The 19,817-nt window shown below is 37.7% G+C and overlaps 1 protein-coding gene across 2 annotated transcripts in view; it reads left to right on the top strand.

Annotated features, from left to right (window-relative positions):
• trim33 (tripartite motif containing 33) overlaps positions 1 to 13,760 on the top strand; it is a 142,364-nt gene extending 128,604 nt beyond the window's left edge. Inside the window, exons 16-20 of one of the 2 annotated variants that reach the window (XM_048553203.2) lie at positions 91 to 214; positions 1,718 to 1,792; positions 2,726 to 2,878; positions 7,118 to 7,192; positions 9,784 to 13,760. In XM_048553203.2, the coding sequence (XP_048409160.2) occupies positions 91 to 214; positions 1,718 to 1,792; positions 2,726 to 2,878; positions 7,118 to 7,192; positions 9,784 to 9,999 (643 nt within the window). In that variant the 3' untranslated portion in view covers positions 10,000 to 13,760. The remainder of the gene's footprint in view (positions 1 to 90; positions 215 to 1,717; positions 1,793 to 2,725; positions 2,879 to 7,117; positions 7,193 to 9,783) is intronic. The other variant, XM_048553204.2, reaches the window with a different exon arrangement.
• Positions 13,761 to 19,817: the final 6,057 nt, after the last annotated feature.

The raw sequence follows: 19,817 nt of genomic DNA, 5'->3' as shown, positions 1-19,817 counted from the left end.
TCTTTCACAGTTAATTATGTGTAAGGTTCCAATTTACTCAGAATACTAATACTTAATGTCTTTTTACCCCCTCCTTTTGGTCCCATGAAGTGGGGAGTGGATCTGCACGTTTTGTCGGGACCTGTCCAAACCAGAAGTGGAATATGATTGTGATAATCTGCATCATATAAAGAAAGGAAAAACTGGACCAAGCCTGGCTCCAGTTGACCAAAGGGTGAGTCCCATTTATTTGAAGAAAAGTTTATTTTCATTTTTAAAAAATGACACTTTTTTTTTCTTTAATCAAACTTCAGTTTATTTCTAGCAGTATGATACTCGTTAAGCAGTTAGTGTAGATAACGTGATTAATGATTGTTCGTTTGGACGTTGAGGAACGTAAAGTTTTTAATATGAAATATTTTTAATTAAAAGCTGCAATCTTCAATGAAACAGAGGACTGGGTAAGAATTGAATGGGAAGCAAAAACCTATTTCGAATGTGTTATCAGTACCAGTGGGGAGGAAGTGTTGTTTTAAAATTTGTTTGGAGTTGGTTTTTAACCCCTCTTCCTTGTAATTTACATACAACTAATGTGGAAACTAAATGTAAACTATTTTTCCCATGTTCTGTTCTTTCAAATAAGATTCAGTAGAGACATTATACTGTTCAGAGCTTTGCAAAGGAATTTGGAACGCGTGTAAAATTTGTTTTATTTGTAGATCAACCCCCTGTCATTTGAGAACTATAAATGGTGTCTGTTGGTTGATACAAGTAGGTTATGAGTTGAGCATCATTATTACAAGCAGAGTCATGGACAGGACTTAGAAGAATGAACTCCTAATTTTGGATGAATGGACTTGTAATTTGCAAATTCAGTACCGTATGCTTAGAGAATTAAAGGAAATTGAAAACTAACGAGCAGTAGATTATAGGTATAAAAATTATAGTGAGATTTAGCAGTGCTGCTTAAATGCTGTGTTCAGTACTTGTTTAAATGTTGCAAAGAAGTTTACAGTAAAGAAGTTTACTGAAAACAGAGAAAAGTACAACAAAGCTATAAACCTAAGCATGTGCTCAGAGGACAGGTTAGAGCAGGCAAAACTGGTTTTCCTGAAAGACACTGATTGAGAGAACCTCACAGGAATTTGTCAAACTCAAAATATGATGCTACAAAAGGCTATCATGATGGAATATTATTTTAAAGCATTTTAAGAAAGTCAGATTGGATTATTTAAATTAATAGCAAATTAAAAATGTATATTGTAAGAACTAATTTACTTACTGATGAATGTTTAAAATTTGCCAGTTTAGAACGATGGTTTTTTTCAAAAAGTTGAAAGGTGCCAAAGTTAGGAGTTGGGGTTTTATTGTGAGCCTAGCGATTGTGCATCTCATCCTACACTTCTATTCCACGCAGATCTCCGTAACACATTAGCATGCCAACCTACTTAGGATTTGAAGAGAGTAGAAGAATATTGAGGGTATTGATGAGAAGCAGAGTTGAAGTTGGAGTGAATCTTATTAAATGGCAGAGAAGGCCTCGAGCCTAATTCCTGTACTAGCTCTTTTATATTTATTTTGTTCAAGTTTTTGTGTCTGAAATTTTAGATTTTCAAATGATAATCCAGTTTCTTGAGAAACTAATTTCGGAAGCAAACCGTATATAACATAGTTGTTTATAAACCAACCTTAAACTCTGTTTTGCAGCTTCATTAACTGATGTTCTGTTTTTTTTTAGAAGTGTGAGCGTCTCCTGTTATATCTTTATTGTCATGAAATGAGCATTGCATTCCAAGAACCTGTTCCTTCCTCTGTAAGTGTCTTGGCTTGGAGCTGTGTTCAGTTTCTGAAGCATTTCTACATTTTAATACCTTTTACGTTAAAAGAGCTGTTGCAAAGTGAATGCTATTTGAAAGCAGTGTGATTTCCTGTCAGAGTTGCCAATGCATGGATTATCATTCATAAGCCAGTTACTGAAGGGTATGATGAGAGAACCAGCCTTTTGTTTACTTTCACAAGCATTTGTTTACAGTTACAGACTAGAAGCACTTCCAAACCCAGCAATGCATTTTTAAGTTGGGATCTATTTATAGCACCACAGCGAAACCTCAGTCAATGCCCATCTCATGCCTATATTTGAATATATTTAGTAGACAGTTAGCAATATGTAGCCTCATAATTATTTTTAATCGTTCCCTTGTGATAGATGTACTTGAACCTGGCCAATGTGGTCCAGAGATAGGGACACAACTGCTGTGCCAGAAGAGCCCTGAGCAGTGCCCAAATGTAAATTGGTTTATTTTCCTTTGCTGAACCTTAGATAGGTGTAATAGTATATGTAAGAAGATGCGTTTGAATTTAATACCACACTGTATCTAGCTTTGGCATTGCTTATACTCATCTTCCCATGCTTTGATTCTACCTAATGCTGCTAACTTAACCATCTTAGTGCCTAATTTTGTCTATTTGCTTATACAAGCATGTACACGCATCTACCTTCAGTAACTGAGCTCTCAGAGGTATTTCTAAGGGGAGATATAAATGAATACTTTAACACTGATGTAATGAAGATTTTTATGTGGCTGACTATGTTTAGATCATAATTTCTTCATTTTTCACGTGGGTGGTAACTTGCGCTGTGATTCTGGTACTAGCATCCATTACTTCACCCTTTTTCAGTTGTCATTTTTCATGTGCCAATCCAAATGGGGAATTTGACAGGCTTTTCCTTCTTTTTTCCTTCTAGGTTCCTGATTATTACAGAATAATTAAGAATCCAATGGATTTATCCAGAGTGAAAATGAAATTGCAGAAAAAGCACTCACAACATTACCAAACACCAGAGAACTTTGTTGCTGACATTAGGCTCATTTTCAAGAACTGTGAAAAATTCAATGAAGTAAGTATGGTGTGTGAATTTCAATGTGTAAAAATTTCAAATGCACCAAAACCTTCAGGTCTGTTACCTGTTTCTGATGGCAGTGTTGTTTTTCAGTCCATTTTAAGAATTTATTTTCCATGCCACTTTCAATAATGCCAGATATGAATTGAGTTTGATTTGAATTTAATCTCAAAAGCAGTATAGTCAAGCTATGCAATCGTCCTTTACTGAACACTTCTTTAATAGATAACAAAAGGAAGTAACAGTAAAATAGTAAATGTAATACCCATGGATTTTCAAAAGACAAAAGAAAAGTACCTTCTGGGCTTAGGTCAAGACGTATCAGGAAGGGCAGAATGAAAAGCAAACTGGCTGCATAAACCAAAAAAAATTAAATATAGTTACCTACAATTGACAGAAAATGGGAGGTGTGTTTCTCAGGGAAATGCTTGGGGCCACTTTCTAATTTGTATACATGATCTGGAATCAAAAGTTCAACTTCAAAATTGAGAGAGAGAGTCAATACTGAGGAATACAGCATTGAAATACAAAACAATTCTTAACATATTTGAAGAATGGCTGTTGAAATGTCAAATGAGAGTTGACTTATATACTTGTGATTTTACTAAGACTAAAGAGGCCAGATACAGCATGGAAACTTAGCCATTAAAACTGACAAGTAGAAAACAAAACTGCAGTTTTTTTAAGGAAGAATCCAAAGCCATGGCTAGGCCATGCTTAGAGTACTGTACTCTGATATGGTCTCTGTACTGTAACAAACATAGCGAAGCATTGGAGAGCATGTGCAAATTATGTCCAAGCTGGCAGAGTTCTGTAAATGTTTAATGTAATTGTAATAAATGTTCATTCATTGAACGTAAGTAGAAGAATTAAGTAGACATTCTTTTATTTCTTAAAACTACAAAAGACAAACATTATTTATAAAATCATAGAATGAATAAAACATACAAAGAGGCCCTGTGTGCAAGAACAACTTCTCGAATCTTGCTCCCTTCCCTTTCCTTGTAGCCCTGGAATTTTTCTGCAAGTGTTTATTAAACTTACTTTTGAAACTAATTGAATATGTTTCCGCTAACTACATACTTAAGCAGTGCATTCCACAACTTAACCACTCACTGCTTTAAAACAAATTCCACTTTTGTTATTGGTTCTTTTGACATTGATCTTAAATTGGTATCCTTTGATTCTCAGTTCCACCAATGGGAACAATTTTTATTTTGTTAGATCCTTCATGATTTTGAATATCACATTCAAATCTCTCCGAACCTTTCAAAGGAGAAACTGAGGTTCTCTCAACATTCCATGCTCCTGAAGTCCCTTGTTCCCGGAATCATTCTTGTAAATCTTATCTGCACCGCTATAGCTTTCAGATTATTTCTGTGGTGCCCTGAGGTGGGTGCAGTTCTCCAGTTGAGAATGAACCATTGTTTTTTGTAGGTTCCTCACAACTTCTTTGTGTTTATAATGTATCCCTTAATTTATAAACCCCAGCATTCTGCTTTTCTAACTGCTCTCTCTGCCACTGTCAGTTACCATATTCCCCCAGTTCTCTTCTCTTTAGAATTGTGAGCTTTGCTTTGTTACCCCTCTTCATTGTTCTTACCAAAATATTGCATTTTATTAACCATGAGCTTGTCCATTTCACCAGCCCACCTCGCCTTTTGTAGTTTATCACTGTTCTCCTCACAATTCATAGTTCAATTGAGTTAACTAACATCAACGTGTTCAAGGGAAAGCTAGATAAATCCATGAAGTCAAAAAAAATAAAAAAGCTGCTGGGGTTTGATGAAGAGACAGGAGGTGAAATCTGTACGGAGCATAAATGCCAGTTGAAGCAGTTGAATTCAGGGAGCTGTGACTTTGCTGTGGACTACATAGTAACTTTCAATCTTTAAAAAAACGCAGTTTGAATCTGTTCTCTGATCCTCAAAATTTCAGGAAGTTTTTTTTCTCCTTGTATGGCATTTGTTCTTCATTTTGAAGCTTAATATTGTTTGTATGAGCTTGGTCTGCCCTTGACAGCATAATATCCATGTTTAGCCACATTTTCCACAGGATACAGTTTTTGCCAGTATAAGCAAAAATGACAGACTTTTTATTTGACAAAGTAGCCCAAAATAAGCAAGTGTAATAGTATTAAAATTGTTGTCATAACATAAATCAGGGGACCCTCAATTTCAAAACATACTTGGCCAGCTGCATTCAAGTTCTTCCTAGGATGCCTAAACTCTGCTTAAACTATTTAATTATTGTACTCATTTAGAAATATTTTCAGGGTATTATCTTGATTAATTTTCTTGAAGAAAACCAAAGATAGTAAAACCTCTTTATCAAAGATAGTATACTTGGCCCTGGTAATAAAGTTGTCTTCACTGATCATGTACTTCCAAAAAATGAGGTATTTCTGCAGATATTAGATATAACTGAGCTTTCTCTACTAATTACTGTTTAGATATTCCCCATTCAGTTTACTTGGGTCTGTAATCTGATGACTGTGACAAATTGGAGCTCAAGAATCTCTCATCATTGTACTTCATACATTACTGTCCATAATATGTAGTTTAAGGAGATCAATGGCCACAAATGAGAAGTGAATGAATTTTAAATATAAAGACCATATTACTACTGATAATTATTTAAATGCAGTTTGTTCGTTTCAGCAACTCTGCCCTTAGCGACCAGAATGGCCGTCATCAGGGCACATTGCACATTTTGATTCAACTAGTACTTTGAAGTTTTTAAGACCAAGCACTCCTCTACATACATCTTCTCCTTTGGCTAATTCTGTAAAGCAAGGATAGGAAGATCCCTCACTGTAATACTACATGAACTGTGCAAAGTTCCTTTTGGAAAGAATACCTTTATTTTGGATAAAATTCCATTCTGGAGAGCTTTTTTAACTTCTGACAACAAGAAGGTTGCTCTAGAATCTTCAAACAGTTTTGCTGTTTCAGCGGTAGTCTGTGGTATCATGTAGTGCAGCTATATTACAGTACGTGCTTAAATTTCTCCCCATATAATTAAAGTTGAAATGATATTTTTGGCTTATGATTTAAAAATTGCTCACAGGCTACCTGACGTAACTACTGAAGTTAGACGATGACTTTATGAAGTACTTCGTTGCTATTAAATACACTCTGCCTGTAATTTGACAGCCATTTGGATAACAATTTGTTAGGTTTGGCAAAATCTCATTTGTGCTTTTGACATATGTTCAGACACTCTGAAAATAATCTGTCATCCTCTAACTGAAATGGACCTAGGCATGCCTAGCTAAGAAGTTGAATTAAAAACCTAGCTATCTATTGCAAGTTGATTTATTGCTAGATGATTCTGCAGTCGTCATATCACATAATAAACAGCATGCATGCTTTCTTACTATTTTCTTATTGTTTTCTTCACTTTCTCACATTTATCACGCAGCCATTGACTTTCTCACTCCTTAGAAAGTGTCTCTTGCTAGTGGGCTTTTTACGCGGGTGTCCTGAACTGTTGCTGCTTGGGCTGTTGCAGACATACTAGTCATGCACATCACTAATGCCAATCCCATGGTTAGTCAGGAATGTAAATGCTGATTACTAAGGGCCCTTGAGTACTAAGAACACCAGTAACTAAGCCTAGAAGACCCAAGAATTAGATCTTGGCTGTGTAGGTTTCACTACAGAATCATATGTCTTTACTCAGTGGGGGACTTCAGTATTAGTGTTCCATACTTGAGAGTTGATACACAATCTGATATAAATTCAAGAAATGCTTTGTTTATTTTTCCAGCAGTGAGATTGTGTGATAAACTCTGAATAAAACTTAACTACCACCAGATTCGCAGGCCAGACAGGATATATACAAATATGCTGCTGTTCGTAATATAAATCGCCGTAGTTTTACATTGAGCATTGATCGTGTGTGGTACAACTTGCTCATGTAGTAATGCACTTAGATTGCTGAAGATATCAGTCACACAGGAAAGAGTAAACATTTTAAAATTGAGCAAAGGACATTGAAGATATCAGCATGACAGTTCCAAGTGATATTGATAGTTATTTACTGCTATAATATACTACCCCTCATACTTTTCATTTTTAAGAAAAGCCTTTTTTTAGAAACACATTTTGTTGTAGTACTTAAATGAGTATGCACTTAAAGGGTAAACTGTAAATATTAAGGAAACTTTGATGTTTTTCTTTATCAGTGCAACATAAAACAAATTTATGTTATGAATTTTATTGTCTCATAAAGGTTACCCTATTACCTGGGGTTCAAAATGGTCCTCAAGCCCTCATGAGGACCAAAGAAAGGGAAATGAGAACCAAGGTAAAACATCACCCCTGCTTATGACAGACCGGTTTCTTTCTCTGCAGCGTGCATCAGTTGAAGTTGGTTGTTAATATAAAGCTGAAATTCCACATGAGGTTTGTGGAATGGAAGGAAAGTTATTTATGAAACAAAACCTAATATTATTTTAGCCACTGTCCATTCTGTCAGGTTGCATTCATTGTGCAAGGGAATGTTTGACACCTCAACCTTTTACTTTTGAACCTTTGCCTCAAATTCAGACCAGTTGATGAGATAAAGTTGACTTTACTGGCTGTAGCACTCTGTAAGCCACAAACATGCACCCACTACAGACTGCTGCTCCTCAGTTGCCATTAATATTAATTTCTAAAATAATTGTGGGAATAAGAAAGGGAGTACCCCATGAGTGCAGCAGGGAATTGTCCTCTATTAATCTCAAGATTGTACAGGGTAAAGGCCTGGAATGCTTGATTATGGATGCCCAGTTACAGAAAATATTCAGTTTGTCAGCATCAAATACTATGTTACTTTGCATCCAAAATGCCCTAATACTCTAGTAATTGGGTGCTCTACAGTTGTCAGCGAAGTGGTTATCCCCATTGTTATATTCTTTGAGTGTGAGAAAATGGCTGGAATGGAGATTAATAAATCCAGTTCTGATTTTTTTTCTCCTTCTTCCACTGGCCTCTGAGGAGTTTATTGGTAAATAGTAGAGCTGCCTTTCTTGTCAGCCCTTTACAATGTTTGGAAATTCAGTTCTCAAAAGCCAGATGTGAAATTCAGTATTATAATGCCACATTTTGATTGAGAGGTGCATAAAGCTAATAATAAATGCACATTAGAAATAGAAATTCATTCCTCTGGATGTCTTAGTTACCTTAATATTTGTCTACCTGGCAAACAATGTAAACAAATACAGCACCTTAAACCCTTCTTTGCTCAGCTACAAGGCTAATTTACAGTGCAAGTTGTCAGGAACTTGATTTTTTTTTCAAATTCTCTGAACATGTGTTACAAGATCGTGAATTTTGAGAATGATACAGAATGTCAAAAAGGGCAGTCCATGTAAATAACACACTAATCTGGTACTTCATCTGTCAACCTTTATTCAGTGGTAGCACATCAAGGTGGTGGGTTCAAGCTTACTTTGGAGACCAGAGCAGAGGACTGCTTCAGTGCAGTAATGAGAGGGAGTTTCAGCCTTTCAACTTGCATGTTAAACTCCCATCAGCTGCCAACATGCAGGAGTAAACAATTCTGTGGCATTATTTCCAACAGAGCGCTGTAATATTCTGGTAGATATGCAGCCCTCATTTAATCTCAACAGATTATCTGACCATTATCTCAATGATATGTGTGATACCTTGGGTCCATACTGGCTGCATTTATCTGTAATGTGTATATTTGAAGTGGTTCATTAGCTGAGTTTGTGAAAGACTATGCAAATGCAATAGATTATTTATGTTCAGGGATGACATTTATGTTTGCGTTAATGTCTGGGTTTGAGTTGTGCTTCAATTTTGGTAAATTGGGATGCTGTAATTTGTCCATAACCAATGTAGTATGTTGTATGACCAAGAGTATGTATGGAAAGCCTTGAATAGTATTGGAGAAGCCTAATATTTTGTGATATGTTGACAGTGGTTAGTCAGGAGGCTGAGATTAGTTTAGCTAGCTGGCTTGGTGTCGAATTCTGATAATACCTTAAGCTTTGGTTTGATTCCTGCTGCATTGGGTTTTCATTGCCCGGTTCCTGAGAAAGGAAAGCAATGGCAGATCACCACTAAAAAAGCTGCCAAGAGAAACTGCCTAGAGTGAAGGTTCAGCAGACAGTGAGGCAAAGCATAAATAGCATAAAGACATTGTAAAGTAAGTAGATATACTATTTTAAAGCAAATACCATGATGTTGACTTAAGTTGAATGATTTGTAAAGTGGTGACTGAGAAAAGTGGGCTTTCTTATCTACTTCTGAGGTACTTCTATAAGCCTCTGATGTATTAGAGGACATGACCATCTTGTCTGGCTGCATGTTGTAAAGCCAGAAAATTTTAAAAATGAGTGCCTTTGTTTTGAGGATTTTGTATACACTAAGATGTTTGTTTTTGTATGAACAAATTTTCAAAGATTCTACTTTAATTGAAAAGTAGACTTCTTATGCAAGTTGTAATTGAAGAATTTGTCTTAACCATGTTCTAGTCACCTGAATGTATTATTTGTAATAGTATAGATTATTGAGGATTCACATGATCCTGCCTCCTCCTCTTAAGTGGATGTTTGAGACTGTAGACAGTGAGCTTTAGTAGATTGTTATTCGAACTGAACCCTACTCTAGCAAAAGTTTTTGCATTGATCATTTGATTGCCAAGCATAGGCCTTGGCTCATTTCCCACATTCAATCCCGAACCTAAGAACACTAAGCTCAGTCATAAGAATTCAACTCTTCTCTGGCTGAGATCAACTAGTCTGATACAAAATGTGAAATAGAAGGTCTGTATGGATTTGATGCATTACAATTTAGCAATTAATATTTGTGTTTTATTGATGAATATTTTGTTAAAATGATGACGCAAAGTAATATTAAATACTTTTGCATTGCCTTCACTTCTAGGCAGATTCAGAGGTAGCCCAGGCTGGAAAGGCTCTAGAAAGCTATTTTGAAACAAAGCTACAGGTGGTTTATTCAGACAGAACCTTTACACCTCTGGTAGAGTCGGATTCTGACCACGAAGATGAAGCTCATATCAGTGAGGATTCAGACGATGACTTCGTTCAACCTAGGCGAAAACGGCTAAAGTCTGATGACAGACCAGTGCACATTAAATAATTTTCTCCACCTTTCAGAGGAAGATGAACTTCTTGGACTTCTTTTTTTCTGTTCACAGGATGTGATCGATACTCCCGTGGCTATCTGCTTGTTGGTTGTAAAAGCTGATACCCACCACACAGTATTTATTAGAGTTTTAAAATGTTTTTGTACAAAGAAACAAAACTTTGTTGCATTTGTTCGTTATCTAAATACTGAGAGTCTTTCCGGATTTTGTTTCTTTTTTAAAAAAATCCTTGCTGATGTAATTATTTGATTCTTTATGTGCTAAACGTTGTAGATGGCATATATTTTATTGGCATGCACAAGGAACTACACATATTTAATTTACATATTCAGAAATGGAAACTTTCTCTGTAAGATGGTAACGTTTCACGCAACTATCAGATTAGATAAACACAGTAGCTCTTGCCTTCCAGGTGCCTGCTCTCAGTTACCTTTTTTCAGCTACCAAGTGTTCAGTTCAAATCAGATGCAAAAGTCTGTAAATGCTATCTATTGAATGTCATGGAGATCTATTAATTTCTGGTGAAGTACGTACGTGCACTACAATAAAAGCTGCCATTACCACATTTTAACCTGAAGGACCACTATAGCATCTCTTCACATTACAAAAGTACAAGATTTGTTTATCTTAACAAGACAACTGTATTTAGAGGCTTATTTCACAAATATATTAGTACATTTTTGTTCGAATTTGTAGTTAGAAAACTGCAAAGCTGCCACTTAATGTCATAATCTGTGGAATGGCCGGAACACTCAAAACATATTCTGTGTTACCATAGACACACTGCACCATTAACTTGAAATTTCAAGGGGTTTATTTGCTGCAGATATGATTTCATGCTTTTTAAAGTAATGGGTATTTTGAGGAAATTGAAGCGTAGAAATAAGCCCTTTTCCTGGCATGTTAATCTGGTTCTATCTGTGCTGTTGATTTACTATCAAACGTCTAAAGTGGGTCACATCCAAAATTTGGCACAAATCTAAATTAAAAACAGAATTGTGTACTACTTCAGAAGAAAGGGGACTGGTATGATCTTGTCATTTCTAAACATGTGAAGAGTTCCAGTATTTGACTGTCAAACTCTTAAAGCTTCAATGTTAATATTGAAAATGATGCCATTTGATGCAGTGGCTTTTTTATTCTATTGCCCTCTAGCCTTTAGAATCGTGGCTTGGCTTCAGTTGAGACTGCTGGTTCTGCTCTCCTTGCTAGCTGAGGCACTCTGACTGAACTCAGTTTAGTCAGCCTCATCCCAGTTCTTAATGGGTACAGGCTTGCGAAACAAAACTGTTTGTACTAACTTTATGTAATGCATGCATTAGAGGATGGTTGGTGCCGGCAATAAGGTGCATAATGTTAATAGCACAACGGGCTGTGACATTTAAAAATTGCACTCCGTGCCTTTTTTGCTAAACAGTCTAAAAAGATGTAATTATAAAAGGATGCCCTGAATTTGGTCCTGGCCTTTGCCTAGACAAAAAAAAATTAAGCTTACATTAAAATGCTAGCAACAAGTTGGAACTTTCTTCTAACGCGCTTCATGCTTTGTCCTAGTCCATCAAGTGATCTACAGCACCTGTGTGCTTAGCTTTTATTTGAAAGGAACAGGCTTTTACTTAGAACAATGGATCTTGCACAAAATTGTGTTGTGCTAAATGTCTAATCAACCCTACCTGACTGGGAATGTGTGCCACTGATGATAAGAACCAAAAATGTGCACAGGCAGGAATGAAACCACCATCTCTTACCTTGATCACAATGAACAATTTGCTCATATATTTTAAAAATAAAAGATGAAAGTCATGTATTTGCACGTGGTTGTTTCTAGTTTTGTAAATTGGTCAGAAGTGGATGAAAATAAAGCTGTTCAGTTCTTATTTTAAGTGTGCAAGTACATGATGCTTAAATGCTGTCTTGTGATTTGATGCCCATTAGTGAATTTTATTTTCAGTTAATTTACATAATTCATTAGAAATATAAAGTTTGGTTATTGCATAAACACTGAAATAAACTAGTTAAAGGATTCTTAGAAGTTCTATAATGTTAATACTTGGATGCCCATTATTGTATGAATGTTAAATCCTGACCTCTAAATGATAAGTATAGTATAAATATATATAGTACCCTGAAGTAGCGACATTTACACTACAGCTTCAGCATTAATAAATTAAATCATTTGACACAAACATGATATGTGAAAGAAACTCCAGAAGTAGTATTTGTATTTGATATCTTAATCAAATAGTCACTGGTCACATTTATTTTCTTACATCTACTAATGCAGTTTTGTTTTGTGAAACAAGCCAAGATATGAATTTCCTTTTTCCAAATTTTGTTACACTCAGAATTATTTGTAACTGGTTTTCTACTTTCATTAGCAACAATAACAGTAGGAATATTTCCATGGATTATGTATTTTTGGTGATTTATCCTTGTAATATTGCCATAGTACAAGTGATTTCTTGCAATAAATGTTAACTTCTGAAAAGATATGTGTCCATATTTTGGGCATGTATCTGGGTACCATTTATTTTTCTGGTCATTTAATCTATGACTCAACTGTTTTTGTTGTCCCCACACAAGATAGACTTCAATCTAATTGGAGCTCAAATTCATACTTAAGCCAGTTTGTGAATGGTAACCCTTTTTAATAAATTTTCTTTCCCTGCTTCTCTTTGCAATATTTTTCTCTCATCCAGTATTGTTACTATTTTAATCACTGAGCTTTTGACTATTCACTTTTGATTAAACAGCAATCAATAATGAGCTGTTGGTCAAAAATAGATGGTTGTTCAGTAACCATGAGCAAATATCAGTGTAAGGCTTCAAAATGCAAAACTTCATATGGGATCTTTTGAATCAAGGATTTACAGTTTTAACCAGTGCTTCAACAGTAACTTCCCTAACTTGAAAATTACTTGTCATTTTCATTAGGAGTAATCAATTTTGCATTGTATCCATAATGTTGATGTCTTGTGGCTCACACTGAATGTGTACTCTAAACCAGGGCCAGAAAGGACTGATGCTGCTACAATACCCAGTTTGAAAGAGAGGACATTTTGAAGCATGTAGTATTTAGGCAAAATGCTGTTGGCATTCTGAAGTTATACTAAAAGCTTATTTATAAGTTGCACTTTCTGTAAATCTTTTAATTTGTAATAGGCATGTATGCTATTCCTTGATTTGCAGGTTTTGGACAAATCAAATGTGTAGTCCTAATTATGGTTATTACTCATGCAGGATTGAAGTTGAAAAAATGTCTGAGATTTGATTGTAAAGCAATTGTTACTTTTGATTATAAAGAGCTGCTTGTGTATGCCATAAAAATATAGAGCCTCCTTAGCTACTGATCACACTCTTATGTCAATCGTCCTATGGATGAATTTTAATCAACATCACCTGTCTTTTTTAAAAAATGATTGCCAGTTATAACTGTTGCATCCGCTGTGTTTTTTTTTGCTATTTTGTAACTTAAAGTTTACAGTATTTTTGTCAAGAGTTATTTAAGAGCCTGTCATCAGTTTGTAAATATTATCTGTTTTAAAATATTGCAGAATGTTGTGTTGTAGATGATGAAAGTTGTTGCATTAGAAGAGACAATTGCTTTAATTGGAAACTTTCTCCTTAGTCATTTCTATTAAATTGTACAGCTGGCAAGGGGCATGTAGTGATGGAGTGTTTTTCTTGTGCCAAAAAAGCAGATGTGACTTTCAATGCAGCCATAGAACACCGTCCCAGCCCTCAAATAAAAATCAAGGTGTCATTTCTGTTGAAATGAATGAATTTTTTTGTTTTGTTTATAAGGAAAAGCCAATTTTCTGTACTGTTAAGGCTTCAGCTAACCCATTGTAAATAGATCAAGTTGATGTATGAGATTTTGATCCTGAATTATTACTTCTAATACCATCAAAATAGCATAATAACATAGCCAAAAGATATTAAACAAAGCCAAGGTTTTTGAGAAGATTAGTATCATTAGGTTGTTGATACAGTTGTTGATTTGCTCACTGAACTGGTCAATTTGTTCACAAACATTCCGTCACCCTGCCAGGCAGCATCATCAGTTTGCCTCCCGTGAAGTGTTGGTGTTCTGCCCTGCTTACTGTTTGTGTATCTTGGTTTGTTGAGGTGGTGACATCACTTCTGGATTTGTTTTAGTGGTTGCTATTTGGAGTCCAATTCTACATGTTTGTTAATGGAGTTCCGTTTTGAATGCTAGGCCTCCAGGAGTCCTCGTGTGTGTCTTTGCTTGGCTTGTCCTAGGTCTGTGTCATTGTTGTGCATAAGTTTAGCCAGTTTCTTCAGGACCAGCCAAACAAAGTCACCCGCAAGAATTCCTGGAGGCCTAGCACTCAAACCAGAACTCCATTAACAAACGAGCGTATAGAACTGGACCTCGTATACCAACCACAAAGAAACAAATCCAGAAATGATGCCACCCACCCCAACAAACTAAGACGCACAGCAAGTGGGACAGAACACCACTTGACCAGAGGCACACATGATGGTATTACCTAGCATGGTGACGGAATGTTTGTGAACAAACTTACCAGATCAGCGAGCAAGTCAACAACTGCATTAAACAAAGCCTTTCTTTTGGAATTTTAATCTTGGACCACACATATCTAATGTTTGCTTTGGTCCATCTTTGACTTGTGGTCATTGATAAAATTAAGGAATTGTAATAAAAAGTTGTTTAGTTGAAAAAGCATAAATGCTTTTTACAGTGTGACATTGCAGAGTTTCAGCTAATAGAATCATATGGCACAGAAGAGGCATTCGGGCCATCAAGTCTGTTACCAAAAATATATTACTGTCTACTCTAGGTTCACTTTCCTACACTAAGTGTTAAATATTACACCAAAGGAGGAAATTAGAATTCATACACATTTTGATATGCCGTCAGTTTTTTTTTGTGAAGTTGTATGGCATGTTATTGGTATGTCATTGATTAGCGGATGGCATTTGGAATAAATTTATTCAGGGGTTTAAATACTTTTTTTTAATCAGCTTGGAGTGGTAGGAAAACGTTACTGAGCCTTCAGTTCATAGGATATCTATGATAGCTCTCCTCGATTTGTTCACACTTCTCCAATGATTAATTTTGCCCTAAAGTAACGTTTCTCAATGTTTAAACCACAGTTGGATTGATTGGCCTGAATTAGAATCCTTTTTTTCATCAGTCTATTTTTTTTTGAGTATCATGACCTATGGCTCCACTCTTACATGTAAGATGTTAAAGAAAGTGATAAAGAGGAAGTAGTGGAGAGATAACGTTTGTATTCCTAGTATTTGTTCTGAGATACCACATGTTGGGTTACTTGAGAGCCTTATGGTGTTTGGGATACTATATCAGCACCACCAGAGAATTGGCTAATTAGTTGAAGTTATTTAGGATTAGGGGAGCAGTTTTTGGAGTGTCACCCTGTCACCAGTGAGATGCCATAGGCCAGATTTGGGACCATAATTAGTTACAAATGACTTGGGTGAGAAAAATGAATGTGCTACGGTCGCATTTGTAAATGACAAAATTGGTGGGAGGGCAAGTGGAGAGGATGACCATCTGCAGAAGAATGTAGATAGGTTAATTGGATAAGCAGAAGGTTGGCAGATAAAATATAATGAGGCAGGAAGAATAGAGAAGCTGGATCTTATTTAAATGGTGAATGCTGCAGCATAGAAGGCTTTGGGATTCCTCATCCATGAATCTCACAAAATGCTAGCATCTGAGTTCAGCAGGTAATAGGGAAGGTAAATGCAATGTTGGCCTTTATTTCTCAGGGAATGGAATGAAAAAGAAAGATCTTGCTAAAGCTATACAAAACAGTAGTTAGTTAGACCACAGCTGAAATCCTCTGACAGTTTTGATCCCCATATCTGGGGCGGGGGGGGGGGGGGGTGAAGGAGGGGATAATAATTTTGGAGGCAGTCTAGAGAAGGTTCACACCGGTTATGGAGGGGTTTTCTTGTGAGGAGAGGTTGTGTAGTTTGAGCCAGACAGAAGAATAAAGCATACGAGATTTTTAGTAGACTACACAGATCATATCAATGAATCCCTACAGTGTGGAAGCAGACCCTTCGACCCATTGAGTCCTCACCGACCTTCTGAACAGCATCCGACCCAGATCCGCCCCCTACCCTATCCCTGCATTTTTCACCCTAGACACTGTGGGTAATTTAGCTTGACCAATCCACCTAACCTGCAAATCTTTGGATTGCGGGAGGAAACCAGAGCACCCGGTGGAAATCCAGACAGACATAGCGAGAAGGTGCAAATTTTACACAGTCAGATGCCCAAAGCTGGGACCGTACTAACTGAGCCACCATGCTGCCCCAATGTTTTCATTGGTTTTATATGTTAATTTTTTTTTCCTCATAGCTAGCTGCATTCTTCAGAGTTAAAGCCTATAACCTTGTTGCATGGGGTCATCCAGGTTAGACAGAGTTGAGGCACTTCTTCTTGGAGATAGTTTACCTGGAATTCCCCCCCCCCCACCGCGCGCACGCACACACACACAGAGTTTTAAATATATTCCAGATTGAGTAAGCAAGATTTTTTAAGTTGATAAGGAAAAGGCAGGATAAAAGTGGAATTGAATAATCATCTCAGCAGTGATGTTACTGAATGGTGGAGCAGACTTAATCGGCCAAATGGCCTGCTTCTGCTCTTGCATTTTATGTCAAATATACCATAATGTTTTAAGAATCCATATTGATCACCTTGTTTATGTAGAAGAATATAGACAAGTTAATTGGATAGGCAAAATGGAACGTAATGAGGAAAAAAGTGCAATATCTACAGAAGGTACCTAAACGGTTGTAGCCTGCTGTTTGAGCTGTTCCAACATTGCACTGCACTAACATCTTTATTGAGCTAGCAGCAAAACTGGTTCTATGAGCTTTTTCTTTACAAATGGCAGAGTATCCTACTGTAGAAAGAAAGCTGAGATCATCCCAAAGGAGAAGTTGTTCAAGGTGTCCTGCAGAGAATGATCTTTGTAATGGTCTTGCTCCTAACGCTTCCCCATATCCCCATGGCATTTTCCCCTGCAACTGCAGAAAGTGTAACGCTAACCCCTTTATTTCTTTCCTCCCTCACTATTTAAGGCCCCAAACACACCTTCAAGGTGAAGCAATGATGTACCTGCACTTCACTCAATCTTCTCTGCTGGCAGTGTGGTCTCGTCCACACTGGGGAGATGAAATGCAGATGGGTGACCATTTTGCAAAACACCTATATTCTGTATGCAAACAAAAAACACAGCTTCTGAAGCCTCACTATACCACCATATTCCTACACCAACACTTCTATCGCAGCCGCCTGCGGTGTTCCAGCGCAGCTCAGATAACAATATCTCATTTCCTTCTTGGGACCCTGAAGCCTCTGAGATTCAACAGAGAGCACAATAACTTTAGAGTCTGATTTCATCCTTCCATGTTTTTCACCCACCTTCCCATCTGGTCCTGGGACCAAATCCAGGAGAAGAGCAGGAGATGGCACATCTCTTGGTATGGAGAACTCTCACCAACCACTGGTGAATTAGGCTATCAGTCACTGTCATTGAGGGCTGACCTATATCACATAGTGATGGGTGGGTACCTGATGCTGGAGGCACTGAAGATCGCAATAGCATTTACATTTTCACATATCTGGATCATACAAGGATCTATCAGACACATGGGGTGTCACTGGTATGCACATCTTACTGTATGAGTGGTCTTGAGTTCTTTTTTCTGCACATGCGCTCTCTCTCTCTCTCTCTCTCTCTCTCTCTCTCTCTCTCTCTCTCCTGCCTGCTAAGAAGAGTTTGTGCATTTTCATCCTGACACCTCAACCTGAGTCCAAATGTTCTGAGACTGTTGTAGATTTTCCTGGTGCAAGGTTTGTAAATCACATAAACATGGCTATTAACACTCCCATTAGATCATTCTGCAGCCGTCATCCATAGGAAAGGGATTCTGTGTATTTTGTAACCATGGAAATTGTGTTCCTGGTATGTTTCCCATTTCCAGGAAGCAGCCCCAACTCAGTTGTCCTCAGGCACTTATCTGTTTCAGGAGGATGCTGAGGAAATAGGACATCATCATGTGGTCATGGCGAAGTGTGCTTAGACTCAGGTATACTCTTACAGCTTTCAGCTGGTGATCGATCCATTTGTGGAGCTTGCCCCCTAGGTTAATAATCAGTGCAGCACCCTCCATTCAGGCATTCTTCCCATTTCTTGCCTTGGGCAGGGATTAGAATCTCAGGCCGGGCAGCCTGGATGACCAGCTGCAAGCAGGCATTACTGAACAATGGGCGCAATGTCATGGGAACCATTGCCATGACCACACACCCTCTGTTTACTTCCCAGATGGCTGTTTCGTTGCATATGATGCTGACCTTTCCGATTTTACATTGTGCTGGGTGGTGGCACATCAGGACCACCAACTTGCATTTCCAGGCCATGCAATTTTCAGCTGCAGCCTAGTGCACTCGTCTGCACTGGTGTCAATCTGAGTGTCTGCCTTGAGTTGGCAAGCCTCAGAAATTATTGCAGACATGCTTGGCTGGTTTTTTTTGGCTGCTGCACAATTCATGAATCTATGCTAGCACACACATGGGTCAGTAGTTAGCCATTTGCCCAAATAGTGGTGCTTCCACTACCAAACCACCCCCCCCCCTCCGACTTACAGCTTTACTCACATAGAGCAAAACAGCATGCAAGCAGGCTCTTTGGTCTAAACCGGTCCATGGTGCCCATTCAGCTAGTTCCAACTGCCCACATTTGATCCATATCCCTCTATGCCGCAACCACTTTTTCTGGTAGCCCCTTCCATATACACACTACTCTCTGTGTGAAGTTGTTGCCCTCAGGTCCTTTGTAAATCTATCCCATCTCACCTTCAACCTAGACTCTCTGGTTTTCAATTCCCCATCCCTGGGGGAAAAAAACACTATGCATTCATCCTATCTGTGGCTGTTATGATTTTATACACTTCACTTAAGTCACCCTTCATTCTCCTCTGTTCCAAGCAATATCGTCCTATCCTGGGAAACCTCTCCCTATAAACTCAGGCCTATTCATCCTGGCACTATCCTTGTAAATCTCCTTCCCACGCTTTCCAGTCTAACCATGCCTTTCCTTTCACAGGGTGACCAAAACTAAACACAATCCTTCATGTTAACAAAGTGTGGAGCTGGATGAACACAGCAGGCCAAGCAGCATCTTCGCTTCAAATGCAGCCTCACCAATGAATTATACAACTGTAATATAATGTCCCAACTGCCTTACTCAATGCCTTTACCAATGAAGGCCTGCATGCTAAATGCCTTTTTCACCAACTTCAACGAACTATGTACTTGTACTCCTAGGTTGCTCTGTTCCATGAATTGTGCAGCAGCCAAAAAAAAAATCAGGACCTTACCATTTACTGTGTTAGTCCTACCTTGGTTCGACTTTCCAAAATGCAACACCTCACGCTTATCTGAATTGAATTCCATTCGCCAATCCTCAGCCCACTTCCCCATCTGATCAAGATCAATCTATAACTTTTGATCACCATCTTCACTAGCAATGATACAAAATTTGAAGGTATCATCCACCAACTTACTACTTTCGCCTTGTACATTCACATCCTGATCACTTTGTTATTTGTTATTTACATAAAAGGCCCCAGCACCGACACCTGTAGCACACCACTGGTCACAGGCCTCCAATCTGAGAAATGACCTTCAACCATCACCTGCTTCCTACCATCAAGCCAGTTTTGATTCCAATTAGCTAGCTTTGTCTGGATCCCCTGGGACTTAACCTTAATGATTTGCCTG

The sequence above is a fragment of the Stegostoma tigrinum genome, chromosome 21 (genome assembly GCF_030684315.1).
Source record: "Stegostoma tigrinum isolate sSteTig4 chromosome 21, sSteTig4.hap1, whole genome shotgun sequence".
NCBI lineage: Eukaryota > Metazoa > Chordata > Chondrichthyes > Orectolobiformes > Stegostomatidae > Stegostoma > Stegostoma tigrinum.
Note: the sequence above shows the minus strand (reverse complement) of the source record. Positions and strands in the feature narration are given on the sequence as shown.